The sequence below is a fragment of the Mesocricetus auratus genome, unplaced genomic scaffold (assembly GCF_017639785.1).
Source record: "Mesocricetus auratus isolate SY011 unplaced genomic scaffold, BCM_Maur_2.0 Super-Scaffold_100691, whole genome shotgun sequence".
Taxonomy (NCBI): domain Eukaryota; kingdom Metazoa; phylum Chordata; class Mammalia; order Rodentia; family Cricetidae; genus Mesocricetus; species Mesocricetus auratus.
The window spans coordinates 59,662,304-59,682,183 of NW_024429267.1; the positions used below are offsets into that span (position 1 = coordinate 59,662,304).

General features: G+C 46.6%; 1 protein-coding gene across 5 annotated transcripts in view; it reads right to left on the reverse strand.

Annotated features, from left to right (window-relative positions):
* Zdhhc3 (zinc finger DHHC-type palmitoyltransferase 3) overlaps window positions 1-19,880 on the reverse strand; it is a 50,290-nt gene that overhangs the window by 25,838 nt on the left and 4,572 nt on the right. For 2 of the 5 annotated variants that reach the window (XM_005082291.4, XM_005082292.4), the window contains exons 1-2: window positions 19,682-19,824; window positions 6,061-6,390 (exon numbers count right to left, since the gene is read on the reverse strand). In XM_005082291.4, coding sequence (XP_005082348.1) covers window positions 6,061-6,366 — 306 coding nt within the window. In that variant the 5' untranslated portion in view covers window positions 6,367-6,390; window positions 19,682-19,824. Of the gene's footprint in view, window positions 1-6,056; window positions 6,391-14,174; window positions 14,467-19,681; window positions 19,825-19,880 lie in introns of those variants that run through there. The other 3 variants (XM_040740091.1, XM_013122216.3, XM_040740092.1) reach the window with 3 other exon arrangements.

Here is a 19,880-nt window from a genome sequence, read left to right on the forward strand (position 1 = left end):
GCGGGGACTGTGCCTCGGTTTTCAGTGTCTTCTGGAAAGACACTGTCCTAGAATGCAGAACCAGAATGTATCTGGAGGTGGAAAGGAAGTGGTGGAGAAATCAAGGTGGTGGGGAGGTAGGAAGGACGGACTCCAAGATAGGAGTTGCCGAGTAAAGGCTGTCTTCAAGAGTGCCTCCTCCACAAATCATAGGCATAAGGGCATCGTCTTCATGATACTCGCTTGTGCTCCAGGGCCTGCTTGGGCCCAATCACATATATACCACTTCCACTTGATAACGGATTGCTGCTGTGCAGTCCTAGTTTATGACTTGGTGGTTGAGGGGATACCCAGCTCAGGATAGGCAGCTCACGTTGCATGATAACCTGGTAGCCCACTGACTTAGTCAGGGTTTCTATTGCTGTGAAGAGACACCGTGACCACAGCAACTCTTATAAAGGAAATTTTAATTAGAGTGGCTCCCTTACAGTTCAGAGATTCAGTCCATTATCATCATGGTGGGACACAGAGACACACAGGCAGATGTGGTGCCGGAGAAGTAGCTGAGAGTCCTACATCTTGCAGGCAACAGGAAGTGGTCTTAGACACTGGGAGGTATCTTGAGCATATATGAAACTTCAAAGCCTCCACAGTGACACACTTCTTCCAACAAGGTCATAAAGACACTCCAACAAAGCCACATCTTCTAATAGTGCCACTCCCTTTTGGGGCTATTTTCTTTGAAATTACCACAGCCACTGTCAAACATTCAGTTTCCACTAAGGCCCAAATAGGCCAAGAGCTGTCTCTCAAAGGGAGAATAGTTGTCTGCAGATGATGATATAGACTCACTCCAAAATCCCAAAGGCCCCCAAAAAACATTCCATAGGTCTGCTGGATTATACGGCCCAAGTGGTCAGGCAGCTTGCACAACAGCCTGGGTTCATTTAAGAGCTTCCTCATATTCCAGGCTCCATGCAAAGCTAGCTACTTCCCGAGCCATACCCAAGTGAGGGATGGACCGTCTCCAGAATCAAATAGGCACACTTCTTTCTTGGTGGTAGGATGGATCAGGTGCAATACATTATCCTTCACCCTAGAAGAAATACCTTTATGTGCTCCGCACCACTAGATTCCTAGAAATTTCACTGATGTAGAAGGCCCTTGAGTTTTGGTTGAATTTATTTCTTATCCTTTGATGTACATATTCGTTACCAACAAGTCCAAAGTGGTTGCTACCTCTTGCTTACTTGGCCCAATCAGTGTGTCATCAATACTTTGTACCAGTGTGATATTTTGTAGGGAAAACCAGATGATCAAGCTCCCTTTGAACTAAGTTATGACATAGGGATGGAAAGTTAACACACCCTTGAGGTAAGACTGCAAAGGGATACTGCTGGTCTTGCCAACTGATAGTCAATTGCTTCTGGTGGTCCTTCTAAACAGGTGCTGAGAAGAAGGCATTGCTAGATCAAGAGCTGCGTATCACACAACAGCTAGGAGACGCGTTAATTAGCTCAAGTAAGAACATCACATGTCATGCAGCAGCTGCAGTCACAATCACTACCTGATTAAGTTTGTGACAGTCAACTATCATTCCCACAATCTATCTTCTGCGCATCCAAATAGAAGAGTAAAGGACAACATGCTGGGAACCACCACTCCTGTATCTTTCATGTCCTTGACAGTGGTACTAACTTCTGCAATTCCTTGGTTTGGGTTCACTATTTTCCCTGGTACAGGCAACTCCAATCGTTTCCATTTGGCCTTTCCAACCATAACAGCCCTCACTCCATAGGTTAGAGAACCGATGAGGGAATTCTGCCAACTTTAGTGTATCTGTTCCAGTGACACACTCTGGAGCTAGGGAAATAACCACAGAATGAGTTCATGAGGAATCGCTCCAGATTTCCAGAACACAGAAAGTGCCATGGGTGACACCACACAGCCTCAGAGTGGGTAAGCCCAGTGAGACTGAGCACCAGCACGGCCTGTTCTCACCACACTTCCAGCCAGAGGCTGAGTGAAGTGTCCATGTGCCTGCTGGCCCAGCTATCCTCTCTCTCTGCTGAAAGGCCTATCTCTTCCCCAGTTTCACAAGGCCAGTGCTCTAACCCCTGAGCTATGGAGCCCTCACCTATCTTCCCCAATTTCAAATGGTACTATTTCTGCTTTTCACATACTTGGGAGTAATTTCCCTCTTCCCCTTGCCCCTAGCTGGACTCAACTACTGCTGTGCTAGAGTCAACAACAAAGCACTGAATGGTCCAGAAGCCCATCATGGCTGAACTGCTCTAGTGTTACATCTGGAGAGCAAAAGTTCAACTGGAAGTGATACAGTAATTATCTAGTGGGAGAGAGACCATGATACCCTTTCTCCTGTCTCCCCTTCTCCACCCCTTTCCCCCCACCCCTCAGTGCTAGTCAAAATGACATGTAAGGAAATAGTATTTATAAAATCAGGGTGTAAGCTGTTATGGACAACATGAATTCCTAAGATATAAAACACCATCTCCTCTCCATTAGGAAACTCCATAGAACACACCATGACTGCATGCTACAGATAGACTCTATCTGCTGAGTAACAAAAAGACCCCAGTTGATCTGTGTTTCACCTGACATCTGGACTCCAGCTATGTTTCCTAGGAGCTGGGGTGGTTGGTACCTTGCAGGCGCCATTCTACCGCTCCATTTCATTGTTTTACATAAGGGTTTTCATAAGTCATCATGTGCTTCAGGTAGAGGCATAAAGATCCTATGATGGGGCTGGTACACAGGACATGCATTGAAATATTTGCCTCATGCATGGTAGTTATGAGACAAATCCTTCATTTACATCTATGGGGAGCTACTTGTGCTCAGGGCTGTGGCTCTTGTCTACCATGATGATTAACTTTAAGTGCCAAGGTCTAGAATCACCTGGAAGAGTCTCAATTTGGGAGTATCTGGTTGACCTTTGAACGTGTCTGGGGGAGTGGGAGATAACTCTGGATTACATTCATTGATGTGGGAAGACCTAGTCCAAAGCAAGCATCATCATTCCTTGTGTTTGGGTCTTGAACTGTGTAAAGAGTGGAGAAAGTAAGCTCTGTGCAGCACACACACATTCATTTAATGCTCTATGCTTTTGACTGTGGATGGATGCTTCAAGAGCCTACTGCACTGACTTCTCTGCTATGATGGGCTGTAACCTGAGCTTTGACTAAAATAAATTCTTCCCCAGGCTGCTTTTGTCAGGGCACTTCATCACAGCAACAGGAAAGAAACCTAAAACTGCTACCAAGGATTGGAAGTTGGGCCACAAGGCAAGGTAAACATCAGAAAAGAATTCTGCTGCAGGGCTGCCTGAGGAGGTCCCTGGAGAGGCTTCGTGCGGTAAGGAGGGAAGCACAGGTTTGTGAGTGCCAGGAGGAGCTTCCTGGTGACACCGAGCTCCTCAGCCTCTATGCCTTCTATACCACGAGTCCGTCTTCCACCCTCTATCCTGATGCGCTCACAATGTCTCTGCTTGCACCTAATATATGGCAGTTTTGCCACAGAGAAGCTTTGCTTTGGCCTCCTAAATCTATTCCTTAACAGCCTTTCTCATGTAACAAGTCACACTAGCACCCACAGTCGTTCCTGCCCAGGCTGAAGGCTTTCTTTGTGATCAATCTCCATTTGTCAGCTTTTTTCAGCCCGGTTGAATTCAAGGGGCCCAGGGGCATTTTCAAGTGTGTCAATACCTAGAGCTCTGCCTCTAGACTGATTAGAGTGGAACCCTGAGGGCAGTCCTTTAAAAATCTCTTTAAGGAATTCTGACTGTGTAGTCAGACTTAATGAATCTGGCTTAAATAAGCTTCAAATTCAACAGCTTTTCTGCTTCTACCGTGATCCAAGTGAGTCTGTGTCCGGCCAAAACCACGGCAGTGCTCCTAGTCCCACTCTTCTCCACCCCCCCCCCAGCCTCACCGTAAGCACAGTGCCGTGTACCTCACCAAGGTTCTGGGGGCCCTACACAGCCTCGCAGGACCCTGCCTCTGTGGCCCTTTTCACTCTCCCTGATCACCATGCTTTAGTCTCATCCTCTTTTCGCTTCTGCCTGAAAATCTTTGCATGCCCTGGCCTGCAGCTTCATGCCATTCACATCTGCTTTGATAACCATGGGGAGGCCTTCTTGGATATTCGTGGCCTAATGGGTGCCCACTATACCCTCCTGTGGCTCTTCTACTGTCATTAGTGCAGTTAGCAATTTCAGCCATCACCTCATTCCTCAGAGGAATGTGAGGTTACTGAGGGCAGGGATTCTGTCTGCCTTATTCTCTCAGCTGTACCAGCTGCTCAATCTTTTGCAGGGCTGGCACCCAGTCAAACAACTGTTCATCTGCCCATCACTGCACAGCAGGGCCAAGCACATAATCGCTACAGCCGTCCTTGTCCAGTGATATTCTTGTCACTCTTTAGTTAAAAATCCTTACAGCCAGACTTAGTGGCACACACCTTTAATCTCAGCAATTGGGAGGCAGAGGCAGGAAGACCTCTGTGAGTTCAAGACCAACCTGGTCTACACATGAGTTCTAGAGCTACATGGTGAGGCCCTGTCTCTAAAGAAAAAAATGGGGGAGGTTCTAGACTCGTTCTTGCCCTATGTTTCTTCTTTCATAACCACACAGACACCAAAGGTAAATCCGTATCACCTGAGGTCTTCCATCCCAACAAACAGATGCCCAGAGGAGACACCACCTGTCTTTCTGCGCAGACGCTCCCCCTGCCCTCTGCTCTCCGCCTCGCACCACCAACCTCTGATGGACTGGCAGCTTTGCCTGCTTGTCCACAGCAAGCTACACGCCCTCTGCCAGGGTTGTCCTCACCTGTCTTCTCAACAGAGGCATCTTGATGGGAGAGCTGGTACTGACCTATGTATGAGCTGATAGGAAGAATGCAACTTCCTCCATTGTCTCCAACAGCAAGGGAATCACACAAATTTCTGAATAAACCCTTGGTTTGTTTTAACTTCTTTATACCCTTGTGTAACATCAGCACCAGTCCGCAGACCCTAGGATACGAAGCTTTAGGCGGTTCCATCTGGACCAGCCACACAGGTAGCTGAGCCAGCAAACTGCCCTTCCTTGGGAGGGATCAGCAATGCACCTGCCAGAAAGGGACTGGCTCAGCCCTGTGGTCTGTGCTTTGCTTTTCTGGGGCTCACAGAAACTGTGTGTGGCCATCAGCAGAACTTTCTCTTCTTTCTCAACTGAATGGCTACCACCCACATACCCAAACAGTAAATCCACCGGAGGGTTTTACCAAGTTAGGTGTATGGTTGTTTCCCATACCACACAATGAAAAGTCAGGAGGGCTTGATATGGGGTGTAGAAAACATTCAGGGGCCTTTGTCTCACTTGATATATTTATCTAAGTCACTAAATGGAACAAGTTTTACCCACAGATACCCAGAGGTGTATGCTGTAGTGCCAAACAGGCCTGGACAGCTTTTCAGGAAAAGAGGAATCTTTCTTCCCCTGACAATAGGTGTCTCATTATGTAGGCCTGGCTGGCCTCGAACTCATGAGCATCTACCTTCCTCTTCTTCCCTGGGACTAAAGGTGTGTGCCACCCTACCCAACCTAGAAAAAGAGGAATCTTGTGCAAGTTAATTGAAGGCTAAATTCATGCAGCTACAGAAACTGGGTGTGGCTGTAACATGAAGCCAATCTAACTCTGTCCTCTCTTTTTCTTTACTTTCCCCTAGAAGTCTTTTTGCTCCGACCATCTGGCCCAGTCTCTAAGGTTATCTGACTGCATCCTCCAAACAGGCTGGGTTTCCCTAGCTAGGCCCTTGACACAACAGGCTCAACAAATAAATAGAGCAGTGTGCAGACAGTGCCATTCAACCTACTCCCGTATGCTTTAATACAGGCATTGCCCCCTTCCCTGGCCAGAGTCCCCAAAACTCTAACAAGGGGAAGCTCACTTTTCCACCCAGCCCTGGCTGTCCTTTCTTCACATTCCCAAGATCCACGGGGAGCATGCGGGTTATGGCCACAACAGGGCCAGAGGGACAGAATGTGGGCTGGTCAAAACAAGCCCAGACATACTCACGGGGTCCGTCAGCATGGCCCGGCAGTGTGAGGCCAGGGCCAAGAAGGCCAGCAGGTTGAACACAATTCCGTTGATGATGCTGTACACGTAGTCTCGGGATGGAATCAGCATGACAAAGAGGACTACAAATTCCGCATAGAGGACCAGAAACCAGGTGACAATGGCACAGGCGATGCCACAGCCATCACGAATAAACCACATGGTTCCCGCAGGACCAGGGAAGGGAGGTGGGGCGCACTTCTCTGGCTGGAGGTACTCCGGTTTCCGCTCAATGTCTCGGAAGTGATGAGTGGGGATAAGCATCATAAGCTATTCTGTCCATACTGGCATCTGAAAGGAAAGGGAGCAGAAACATGGTGTCACCTTAGCAATAGGAGACTTCACAAGTGAACCGTGGTGTGTATGTGCAGATCTTGCACAAACGCTGCCTCAGTACCTTCTCCACTTAAGGGTTGTCCTCCTTGTCCCTCCCATTATAAAGCAAGAACACCTTCCCTGAATCCTTGTATGGAAGGTGAGAATGAAGAGACCTGACAGGGCAATGCTTTACCCAAGGGTAGCCAGACCAGACAGCAACTGGAGGTGGAACTAGCCTAAGTCTCCTTCGCCGTAAGGGCACCACTGAGCAAATAGTCCATTAAATTAAATCTGGGACAGCAAATACTAGGGAAAATCTCTTGTAAAACAGAAGAGCACCAAACGGAAATGCCTTGCTTTTAGGATAAGAGGCTCTGCGTTCTGCTCTCTGTGAGTGATGGGACAAAGAGCAGAGATGTTGGACAGTGTATTCAAAGGTCCCTATTACAAGACCTGTGAAGCACTGCCCCTGCCAGTATTGTTGGTTTCAGAGCTAGAGGGTTTGGGGGAGGGGCTTAGGTTGAACATCCTGCATAGCTCCCTGGCCATGTACAAGCATTCTTTTGGCAAGGCATTCTTTCCATTGGAAAAGTGATGGATAAGCAACTTTCTCCCTAAGAGGTAAAGCCCTGATGTCTGGAGATGCAATAACTAAGAACTGGGGGATGAGACAGAACAAAGTATAAATACAAAGTATAAGCACGAAAATGCTATAAGGAAACCCACTACTTTTATTATTCTGTTGAGACGTGGTTTCTCTATGTAATATCCCTGGCTGTCCTGAAACTTGCTTTGTAAACTAGATTATTATCAGATTCAAAGAGATCCACCTGCCTTTGCTTCCAGAGTGTTGGGATTAAAGGCACACACTACCATGCCTGGCTAAATAATAATAATAATAATAAATTATTATTATTATTATTTTGGGGTTTTTTGAGACAGGGTTTCTCTGTGGCTTTGGAGGATGTCCTGGAACTCGCTCTGTAGTCCAGGTTAGCCCCGAACTCACAGAGATCTACCTGCCTCTGCCCCCCCCCCAGTGCTGGGATTAAAGGCATGCACCACCAACGCCCAGAGTAATAATTATTTTTAAAGAGAATTAACTAAGAACGAATGTTGCATGCCTATCCATCCACAGCGAGCTACCTCAGCTGCTAGCTTGCTGCAGCACCAACCAGAGTTCTTGGTGAGAAACTGTAACAGCTCAATGCACTCCCAGTTATAGAAACCATGGAAAGCCACACTTAGCACAGGTGGTGGGGAGGCAAGTAATAGCTCAGCCTTTGGAGAGTAAGTCGCTTTGCAGTGGCAGAAATGACACTGGCCCCGTGATCTTCTAAAGGTGCTGGGCTTTCAACCGCTCTGTTATGAGCATGGCCACGATAGCCTGGGACAGCTAAGGATAGTGTGAAATGTTGCCTGGGTCGGTCATGCACACAGCCCAGCTCTGCTCCAAATGTAGTGCAGATTAAAGACAGATGGGTAGCTAAGTGTGTACATCAGAGTAACAAATTAGAGTGACTGTCCTACAGCAGGTACACATGCTGGGAAAAAAGTTGTCACATGTACAGAGTAACTTTCTCATGGAGAATGACACAATGGCTCTTGGTCATCATCTAGCAGAGCAATTTTGTGCTTGCTCTCCAGAGTGTGACAGTTCAGTGCTGCCTCAACAACATAACGGCATTACAAGGTGTAAGCTCACCTTCTGAAGCACTCAACAGACAGTAGGAAACTGCAGACCAAGAAAGACTGGGAACTGACCTGTGCCCAGCCAATTCTAAAACCCTGAATTCTATTCAACTACAACACAAACCAATAAATAAATAATACGGCACAAGGAGTCAAACAGAACAGGCACTCTTCCATTGAGTGGATTTACATGTTTATCACCTGTGCCCCAGTTATATTTAAGTTCACTCCACAGATTGCCTCTGGTGGCTTCTGCATGGTGATGGAGAGTCGCCCAGGTAAGGTAGGGGTCGTATAAACATGCAAGCCTCAAGTATTTACTCTGAGTCTTTGCAGAAAAGTTGCTGAGCCCCAACTGTCAACCACTAAGTAAGAAGCAGACTATCATGACTCAGGCTCCTCTGCAATGGAGATGGTCAGTTACAAAACACTCCAACCCCCTGACAGTGTATCCTCCTGTCATCTCCGCTTGTACTCCAATTATCACAAGGGTTGTAGTTCTCATAAATGGGAGACCACTAAAAATAAACTTCCAGTGGCACAGGTAGCTAAGTTCACTCTGCCCTTCAGCAGCTGTTCATTCTCAGTTGTAACAACGGTGTCAAGGACACTAAAAGTTTGCACATCGTTTCACTAAGGAATAAGCACTTCTACACAAGCAGTTTCCCAGGCTGCTGGGATTTCTTTCTTCCCTTTTGAGGAGTGGGGGTGAGAGTTGAGACAAGGTCTTGCTATGTAGTCTTGGCTAGCCTGAAATTCACAGAGATCCACCTGCCTCTGGATAAAAAGTATGTGCCACCATGCCTGGCTAACTGGGACTTCTTTCAAAGCAGAAACACCTGTCAATCACTTGGACGGTTAGATGAAAATCTTAAAACAAAACTTAAGAGAGAAAAGAAACAGAGAAGTAGATCAAGTATACCCTAGATGGGAATCCTGCTCCTGCCTCAGCACAATAACCACTTATTTTTTCCAGAACCATTTAGTCAGCCCCAGTCACCAACCGCCTGTGCAAGCCATGGTAATTCCAGCATCTCCTTCCTCTTTCGCGTGACTCTGTGTCTTCCTCTTCTCTAACTAACCGCTGTCACTTCTGAGTCTCCTTAGTGCTCTCTGGTTACTTCTGCAAGCTGGCAAGGCTAGTGCAGATCTTACTAGAGGTCGCTGTAAAGGAAGGTAAGTCTCCTTCGGGAAACCCACAGCCCTGCCTCTCACTTGGCACCAAATAGCCCCTCAATACATGTGCTTACTAGTGAACAAAGATCTTTCTAATCCCAGGGCCACCTCTAGGAGGCCTGGTCTGCTTCTTTCCAGGTGAGAAGTAGACCAAGTAGGGTATTGAAGTAGGTGGATGAACACTCAAGAACCCAGAATGTTCTGTCTGGACTATACAGTGTACAGGAGGAGCTGTTTTCTAGCCTTTGCTGGGAACAAGAACCTGCTCCATATGAAAGATCAAGAAAAGGCCCACCTGGCAGTCAGAGGCCCATGTCATGTTGTGGGTAGCTTTCCTACCCACACCCAAGTTTCATAATATCCCAGGAGTGCAAGCAAGGTTCCCTAACACCTCCAGAGTCATGGACGTAGCTATAATAAGAACCCTCACATGATCTAACCAACTCAACTGTGGCAATCCTCCTGCTTCAGCCTCAGAGGGACTCAACGTAAAAATGGTGTATTTGTTCCCTCGGGCTTCCTCCAATAACAAAGGCAAATGAAGACCTTTCCTATTTTGATTAGCCTTACAGTTCAAAAGCAACACTGGTAAAGACCTACCTCCCTTCACTTGTCCTTGCTTCTAAGGAGCTGGGCAAAGCTGGGTGCTTAGGCTACAGGAGGCCCAGGAGGACCACTTCCAACACTACTCCTTGCACGCCAACCTTACCTTCAGAGGAACTGTCTCTTCTAGGGTCCCCCCTCATAGTCCCTTTATTCTTCTCCTTGTCCAGAGTCTCCTCTCTTCATTCAACTCAACTCAGCATGATCTTGAGTAGCACTGTATGCATCCCCCTGCCAACTCTCCTGGGATGTGAGGGCAGGAATGTGGGTACCACCCTGCTTGCTCCCCCCAAGACTGAGGCTCATTTATTTTCTTCTGCTGACTTACAAGCCCCATTTTGTTGAGCTCTGTAGCTTGGCTGGTAGTAGGCATGACATATGTGCTCAAATTCAATGTTTTTGAGTGAAAGAAGATGTCAAACAAGTGACTAAAACAAATAGCAAACACAACACAGGCAAGCAGGATCAAAACAGCAACAAAGTAAAACCCTGCAAGCAGAGTGAGATGACTAGGCTTGCTTAGGTTAAGGCCTCAGGGAGGGTGGAATACCAGAAGTCAGAGGTGAGGAGGGCCTGCAGATGTGGCAGGGAAGGCTGGATATCTGGGCTACATACACGCAGACTGTGTTGGGGCAGAGAGGGAGGAGTTGCAGGACAATGCCACCCTATGGCAAGGACACCCTGGCTGCTGACAGAAGAGCCAGATGAGTTCAGAAGCCAAGGAGAGAGCACAGGAGGGCACTAGGGCAATAGACTAGTCCTACTTGGTAACACCATGTTTTCTGTTCCTCTAAGAGGCTACCACTTTCTCACTGAAGGACCGAGAAAAACAACCTATTGCCTAACCTTAGTTATAGTGACCTACACTGTACCTTCTGAGCTGTTCTATAGTGTCGTGTAAAAGGGGCTGAGGTCACAGGAGACCATGGGACACCTGATAAGGTTGATGGCAAACAAACTGGAACCTCTGGAGCTGGGTGTTGGCGGTGCACGTCTTTAATCCCAACACTTGGGAGGCAGAGGCAGGCGGATCACTGTGAGTTCGAGACCAGCATGGTCTACTGAGTGAGTTCCAGGACAGACTCCAAAAACAATACAGAGAAACCCTGTCTCGAAAAACAAAAAACAAAACAACAACAACAAAAAAACCAAACAAACAAACTGGGACCTCTGGAAGAACAACGAGCACTCTTTCAGCCCCAAGCTAGCACACCATCTTGACGGTAAGATACACACCAGAACCTACTTTGAGATACTCTGTGTGTGTGTCCGCGCGCATGTATGTATAAAAGAAGAGTGTGTAAAAGAGTGACTGTGTGTGAGAGTGAGTGTGTAAAAGAGAGTGAGTGTGAGAGTTTGTGGGGAAATTAGATAAAAGTGTCCTTCTTAAAGGCTTATGAGCCAAAACTAAAAATGTAATTGGTGCTAACTTTACAAGAAACCCAAAGCAAATCACCTTCTTCTGGTTCAGAGCCATGTACACAGCACAGGTTTCACTGTACCTGACAGCAAGCATGCCCTTCTATCACAGACTGGTAGACAGAGACACAAAGACTGCTGGTTGCTTCCTGAGGTATGCTGCTCAGCTTTTCACAGATGGGCAGCTCCAGGTCTGAAAAGAGCTGTGTGAAGGCCAGACTCACAGGCCCTGCCCACTGTGACAGGCTTGGCTAGACTCATAGTCAGAGTCCAAATACCATGGCTGTGGTTAATGATCATTTGCTGGATGAGGGTAAATTCCCATCAGTCTACTACTTGGCCTAAAAAAACATGCTTTAGGGACAGGAGTTCCTAAATATAGAGACAAATTCTCTACATTGCAAGCATGTATGAAATTCTCAAGGTATTAATAAAAAATTTATATTTAAACAACAACAAAAACAAAATAAGAAACCATACGCTACTGCTCTCCTCCCAGCAAGCACTCCTGGTTTTTTCTACTTCATCTGCTCTCCTAGGACAAGATCCAGTCCTGAAGTCATGAAATGCTTCAGACAGGTCTGATACTGAATCCCTAGAAGCCCTTTCAAAGTACTGTGTGAAGATTTTGTTTCTAAAACATTACACCCACTCTGGTTCTCCACCCACAAGTGCATTCCTTAACAGCATGAAAGTGGATTTGAGGCTGCGTGCAGCAAACGACAATGAGCCAAGCTGGGACAGCAATTCTTTTCCCTGGTCTTAGAGACAAGGATCATCTAAACACACACACAACAACAATAACAACAAAACAAACATCATGATTAAACCATTTAGGTCTCTACAGGTAGGAACTACACAGGAAAACCTGTTTCATCCACTTACACACATCAAGAAGCTGCAGGAACCCTAAATGGGAAGCTCCAGCCGGGTGCCAATGCCAGATGCTGAAGATGTGAAGGCTAGGGCCCGGCTGCTATTCCCCTTAAACTCATTCTAAACATTTAATTCCTGTTTAAACTAGTTTCTTTCAGAGTTAAGTGACTGTTCTCACAGCCACTTAAAATGTCATCTCAAACACTATGGCGTCTTTTCATCACTCTCTTGAAATGTACCTAGAGAATTAACATCAAGCCCCATTGTCTAATGGAACTGTTTTAAGAATATGGTAGTAGACTCTTTTAGGCCACTGTAAGAGTCAATCATCAATTTCTACAAAATCATTTATTCACAAGCTAGCCTCGCAGCTTCAAGGTAGGTGAATGGCTTGGCTCCTAGATGTCTTAGGGGAAGAGCTGGAGAGATGGCTCAGTGGTTAACGGTACTCACTGCTTTTGCAGAGAACCTGGGTTAGATTCCCAGCACCCATATCAGGTGCAGACACACACACATGCATAAATAAAATCTTAAAATTAACTGGGCAAACAGAAAATTCATTTAACTGAGCTATGCTTAACCTAAATTTGTATAAGGATCTTAAATGATTGTTAAATGTATGCCCATTTTCTGATGAGATTCTAAAATTCCAGTAATGAACAATGAATTACTATATTTGAAACATTTCATTAACATAACAGAATGAATCACTAAACTTTCCATAAAGGTAAGGGTGTGGCCACAACCTGACAGAGCAAAGGTTCCTTATCTGCTGCCTCATGGCCTGCCAGGGAAGGTGTTCAGGCAGGCAGACCTGGCTGTCTGCCTACGGGAAGACACACAATCAGCACTGCTTCCCCTTCTGTCTGCCACACTTAACCCTCAACTACACCTGTGCCCTAAACCTAAATTAAAGTTCACCAAACCCAGAAAATGGTAAGCCAAGTTTCCTGCCTTGTCTCACAACTGGCCATCTTCTTTTATTTGTGTTTGAGCCAAGGTCGCTGGCTGGCCTGAGCTCACTATGTAAAACAGGTTGGCCTTGAACTCCCAAAATCCACCTGCCTCTTCCTCTGAGTGCTAAAATTAAAGGTGTGCCACACTATACCCTGCCTTTAGTCTTCACCACACATGCCTTTCCAATGAACTGACCGTTACATTTACAAATCTTGGAGATGCTCAACAGACTGCAGAAAGATATTTCTTTAAGCCCAGGCCAGCCAGGGCCTCAACACCTACCTTCACCCAACAACAACAAAAAGCAAAGCAACAAAACAAAAACAATAAAGGATTCCTTCTTCCAAAAGCCATTTTACAAGCCCTTTGAAAAAACACAGCCTCCTGGAAACCCACTGAGACTAGCTAGCCTCTTCCAAACTTGGACTAGCCTGTTCAGAGCTCAGAAATAAAGCTCAAGGAGTTGTTGGGGACTCTATGAAATGACCAGACAGGAGGATTGTGGTCATGCTCTGAGATTGGCCAACAGTACCTGCTGCAATCTACTGGACCCTTGTAGGCAGTCTGTAACGCATAAAGAAATTCTTTGTATTGTCAACAATAAATAAGCTACATAAGAATATGAACCAACGGGTAAGATGGCCTCCCAGTCGGAAAAGCACTTCATAAACGAGTGTATAATCGACTTGACTCACGGCAGCTTCCAAAAGGCCAAACGGTTGCTACACTGTGGGAGGGGGCGATGAAGGTTAGATGGGGCTAGGACTCTTTCCAACTGCTACTGAATGTTTACTAACTGGCAGGTCCAGTGCTGCCTCAGCCTCAAATTCATTCTATCCAAGCCCCACTTTCCTCTTTCCTAGAGAGATGAGGAAACTGAAGGATGGAGAACTCAGGCTAAGTTCACACCTCCAGGAAGCAGTAGCAACAGGATCTACCTCCAAAGCTGACTTCCAACTGCTTACCACAACCATTGAGTAAAACAAAAAAGGGGAGGGACATCAACATTGGCACCAAGGTCCAGGGTTACTTACAGTTTTGCCATCTTGCCCTCGAATGGTATGAAGAGCAGGTGCTAATGGGTGGGCTACTCCTCTGCAGAAGTGTTCAAAGCCATGGGCCTGAACAAAGAATTTGGATGATGCAGGGCCCTGGAGGAACACCAAGCCAACATCCAGAAGACTGGTACTCCTCTAACCTAAGAGATGGGAAGGCCATTGACACTTCACCCAGCAGTCAAAGAGACTGAATCCTACACTCTGCTGGGAACTTCTTCCTATGGGGCCAGTGTCCATACACAGCTTTTTCTGAGAAAGCCCATCCATGTTAGCAAAGGCTCCCACCTGAGGATGCTGAGGATGGCCCCTGGCCTCACATTGTGCCATGTGCAGACATACAGCTACTGTGACATCACCCAAGCAGAGGTCTGACTTCTGCTAAGTACCAAAAGCAGAAGCTTGCAAGGGTCAGAAATAACAGTTTTTCAACTGCACTAGCCTTCAGGAGGGGAGAGCTTAGCTGTCGAGTCTCTGCTGCCCCCTCTATACCAGGCATGTGAAAGAAAAAGCTTCATCGGGAAACCTGAGAGAGACATCTAGGCCAGCTTCCAACTCCTGCAATTCTCCTGCTTCAGCCTCGCTAGTGCTAGGATGACCAAAAAAGGGGGCAAAGATGAACCAACTGCAAAGGTCCTTGCAGGAACTCAATCCTGAAATCTTCTTTGCTGATTTCCTGGATTTTTTTTTAACCAGAAGTCTAATTCCCCTTCCCCATCATTCACTAATATTCAAAAGGAACTCACTAGTAATTGTCTCTGCTAGATTTCCCCAAGCATTTTCAGTTTCACAAAGGTAAACAGTATTTTCAAACTGTATCAAATAGGATAGGGTGCAGCTCAGCTGCTAGTGTTTGTTCAGCATCCAGAAAGCCCTGGGATCAATCCCAGAACCCATGTGTGGTGGCACAGGCCTGTAATCCCAGCATCTGAAAGATCAGAAGGTCAAGATCATCCTGGCCTACTTAGTTCCAGGACAGCCTGGGCTGCACATCACTGTCTCAAACAGCAAAACACCCATCAAATATTACAAAATGATAAATGTGAGAAGTTATTAAAATCCCAAAGTTAGGCTGGGTGAACGCCTTTAATCTCTGTGAGCTTGAGGCCAGCCTGGTCCATAGAGAGTTCCAGGACTACCAGGGCTACACAGAGAGACCCTGGCTCAAACAAAAAAGCACTCTAAGTTAAACAACATTTTGAGCCATTTTTCAGTAGTTATTTACTTATTATTTTTGAGATAAAGACTCACTATATAGCTCTGCCTGATCTATAACTCACTATGAACATCAGACTGGCCTTGAACTCACAGAAGTCTGTCTGGTCAGTGTTTACTTTTTAATTCTTCATTTATTTACTTAATTTGTGTGTACATGTGCGGGTGTACACGTATCATGCATGATGCATGTAAAGGTGAGAGGAAAACTTGTAGGACTCGTTTCTCTCCTTCTATCATGTAGTTATGCTTGGTGGCTGGCACTTTTACCCACTGAGCTATCTAGACAATATTAAATCTTTATACATTCAGAATCTAGTCTGAGTTTTATAACTCAGCAAGAAAATAGTCTGGGAGTATAGTGAGGTTAAAAGGGTATAGACACAAAGCAGGCCAGCAGCACAGCCCAGTTCACAACACTAGAAGCCCAGTAGTCTGTTCACTACAGAGCCGTAGCTTCCTAACCAACCTGTCTTTCTGGATTCTCTGCTACTGACTTGGTCTGGAAATAGACTTTATATGCCAAGGTCAAGACTTACCACAGCAGGACTATGACTAGGTGGGTACTAGATTTTGTTAAGGGAGGAATGGAACTCACCCAAAGGTATTCCAGCACCCTCTGACCCTCAATGAGAGACAGCCAATGCCCTTAGGCAGCAAAGAAAATCCAGACTTCAGTCAAGTGTTTGTGCATGCTGATGACTGGAGGGGACTATAAAAATATGACTTCCTAGCTTTTCTGAAGTGCTGAGATGATGAAAGCAAGAATATTTGCCTCTAGCTTTCTCACCTGACCTGGCTAAGTGTCTTGAGAAATTTCCCAAGAGGAAAGCAAACGATTTTCAAAGGTGTAGCTACTGGCAGGCAGCATGGCATCAACCTCCTTTCCCTTCTAGGTCAATACTGAAGAGTTACCCTCAGTTTAGACTTCAGACTCTTGAACACACCTCCTAAGTGTGTATTCTACACTTGGAAATTGAGATGTGTGACTCATTTTCTCACACATGACCTCAGGAGACTCAGACAGGCCAGCCTCTTAAAACGATCCTTCCTCTAATGGGGAATATGCAGGACTCATGTATTGCTATCAACTTTTCTATCATTATCATCCTAGGACAAGACATACAGACCCATGGTTAGATTATGAAAGGCTGTCTATGTGTACTATTCATACAGGCCAGGTGGGACACATGCAAAGTATGCAAAGGAAACAGATCTGTAGGAAAAACAGTAGCTCACTGTGCTCTTCTGTGAGGCTAAAGGTAAAAGCACAAAGGAAAAGACCTAACTAAAACCTGGCCTTGGTTGGCCTACGACTGGGCATAAAATACCCCTTTGCTGAGTTTCTGAGTTCACAGCAGTGCTCCAGGCCCTTTTATAGCTTTAATGAACCAGGGGTGGGCAGGACATATTTACTACCGCTTTATTCAATGGTATTGCTGTTAGCAGCAGCTCTTTCTCTCTCGTACTTGGTCCTTGACCTGTACAATTAGCACCTTATTACAGTCCTAATTACTAACTGGCTCAATTAAGCATTTCATTTGGCTGCCTGGTTCATGTACTAGCTCAAGGGCCTGAACACCCCAGCTACAATAAATCCTAAACTTCTTTTAAGCAAGTGCCTGGTTTTTCATGTCTTTAGGTCCACAGGCATTAGAGCACTTCCTGTTTGGCCCTCTAAGCATGTACAGTCGACCCTTCCCTTCATTCCAGATCTACCAGATTCTGCTCTGGAGGGCTCTCTTCTTAGCTACCTGGAGTTTAGCTTTATTCTGTTTGCGTATAATTTTTTCCTTTATCTGACGACGTGGGCTAAGACAGGCACAAGACTCATCAACATCACACTCCATGTTCCTCTAGAAAGAGGACTTAGAAAGTAAGCTCATGCTAGAACACTCATCCTTGCTTTTGAAACTAAACCTTTGGCCTAGGGGATATAACTCAACGATAGACAAACATGGGCTTTTTTGTGTTAGGTCCCCTGATGGATGACACAGACATTGTGAGGGGCTATAGAAGGTGACACTTGGGACTAAAGGTTTGGGAGTCACAAAGCCTCCACCTGGAAATTGAGATGTGTGACTCATCCTGCCTCTGCTACTTACTAGTTACCTGATCTGTGACCCTTGCTCAGACACTTACGTTTTCTGTGCCTGTTTCCCAAACTGTAAAATTGCCCTTGTAAGGCTAATTTGAGAGCTAAGTCTTTGTAAAGGTTTGACACACAAAAAGCATCACACAATGTCATAGAAAATTAATAGAGCGTGAGGGGTTTTGTGAAAGACACAGCAACAGAACAGCATGAAACAAAACAAAACTAACAGAAATGGAAAAGCAAACGGGTATAACACAATATAATGTGTCATCCTTGGCTCTTTTATTTTTGTGGTCCTATAAAGAAGAAGTATTAGTTGGTAAGTTTTAAAGACATCTAATGGACTCAATGAATATGATGAAAATGATCTGGCAGCACACAGGAGGGACAACGGAAGATGGTACCAGTGTCCTGGTAGGGAATGCCAACCCCACCGTTTGTTTCTTTAGGCCTTATGAACCCAATGTCAGGTACCACTCCTAAGATTAGTCACCAAATAAATAATGCTGACCCCTCTCAACAAAGAACCTGTTGCTGGTTGTCGGGGTAGGTTGTGTATGTGTGGTACTAGAAACTAGGACATTTGCACATGGTAGTGTTCTACCACTATTACGTATTTTTAAAGACATGCTGAAAGCCGGCCCCCCACCCCTCCCCTCACCCCCAGCCAGGAAAAGGACCCCATGGTAGTCAAACTCCAGTATCTTTTCTGAATTTTCAACTTGCTGTCACCTTTCAAATCTTCAGCCTACCCACCCCACCACATACAGTTAAAATGGTCTCTTTTTCCAATAATCTCTAATACAAGGGACCCTAGCTAATAGCAGGAGCCTTTGTTATTTCACCAGTTACTCACACAGAATCTAGTTGTCCAACCAAACACAGAGATCGGGTGTAGGCACTATATTTAGTGTAATATCTGCTCCTCCACAAAAGGAAGAAAAACCTTTCCGGCTTCGCCGTTCCCAGTTACCCTCGGGGGCAAAGTCCAAGACTGCAAGAAGTCTTCTCTGAGAAGCATCTGTAGTACTATATGTACCGACACAGGAAATGCTTGCCTCATCTATCAATGAGAAAAAGCCATCCATTTGAGGGCTCAACAGTTAGCAGTTCAGTACCTAGGAACCTGGTTCCTCGTCGCTTTTTCGACTCACCTGGCAACCCCACTATAGCCGTTAACCCACTATTACCTCTCTAATCACCATGTTCTGTGGCTATGCTTACAGGAACCTTCCCTTCTGCCCGGGAAAGAGTCTTTGGTCAAAAGTTCTATTTGCTTTGCTAGCTGTGAAGCAGAAACGCCTTTTTTTTTTTTTTTTTTTTTGTCGTCGTTGTTCTTTGAGACAGAGTCTCACTACGCAGCCCTGGCCGTCCTGGAACTCACTATGTAGAGCAGGTTGACCTCGAACTCAGAGATCCGCCTACCACTGCCTCCCAAGCCATGGGATTAAAGACATGTGTGGCCCGCACCTTTTATTTCTTGATATTTAGCTGTGAAGGGTGACTTTCTTCAAAAATAGAACATCGGGTACGTGAAGTTTCAACCAATCCCCCCCCGAGTTCCTCTAAAACTCGGTTCATATACTATCTCTCTTCCTTTAAAGGGCTCCCACGATGACCCCAGCGTCACCTTGCAGGCATCCTTTGTGGATATCCAGGTCCCATATTCTCCCAAGGGGCGGTTCTCTTCCAGGCAAGCTGTCCACCCACCTCCCTCAGCAATCCCCTCCAGCCAGGCATCCCGCAGCGCAAGACGCTCTCCCTGCTCTCTGTGGCCCAACACCTCCGGCAACCACACGAGGCAAGGACAACTTACAAAGCCCCGGGTCACACTATCCGATGACGAGCAGCGAGGGAGGAAAGGATAAAGGAAGAGAGGACGGAGAAAGATCGATCCCTGGAGCGGAGGGACGGGGTGAGCACACTAAGAACTCCTCCTGGCTCAGACACTTCCGGACCTAACGAGGGACCCATGCTCTCTTCGGCCATCCCAGGGACCCACTAAGAGGATTGAGCATATGGTCCCTCAAGGGCAGCACGACTTCCACCTTCCTGGGGGCGTCTCATGTGCGGCTACTTCGACTCCGGCCCCAGCGCGCAAGGGTGCGCGCGTCTCCCGGAGTCCCGGCTGGGGCCCCGCGCCTCCCTCCTCCCGGGGTTTCCTCTTTGCACTGACCGTCAACCTGAAGGCAGCTTGCAGTCCCGCGCCGCCAGCCGCTTCCCCTACCCCGGGGCCCAGCCTCCAGCGTCCGCGATGGCTCGGGCACCGGGCGCCGCGGCTTGCCGGACTCGGCCTCACACCGGGCGGCGCGGAGAAGAGGCCCATGGAGCTCCAGGCGGTGGCGGCAGCCGCGGCTGCGGGAGCGGCCGCCGCG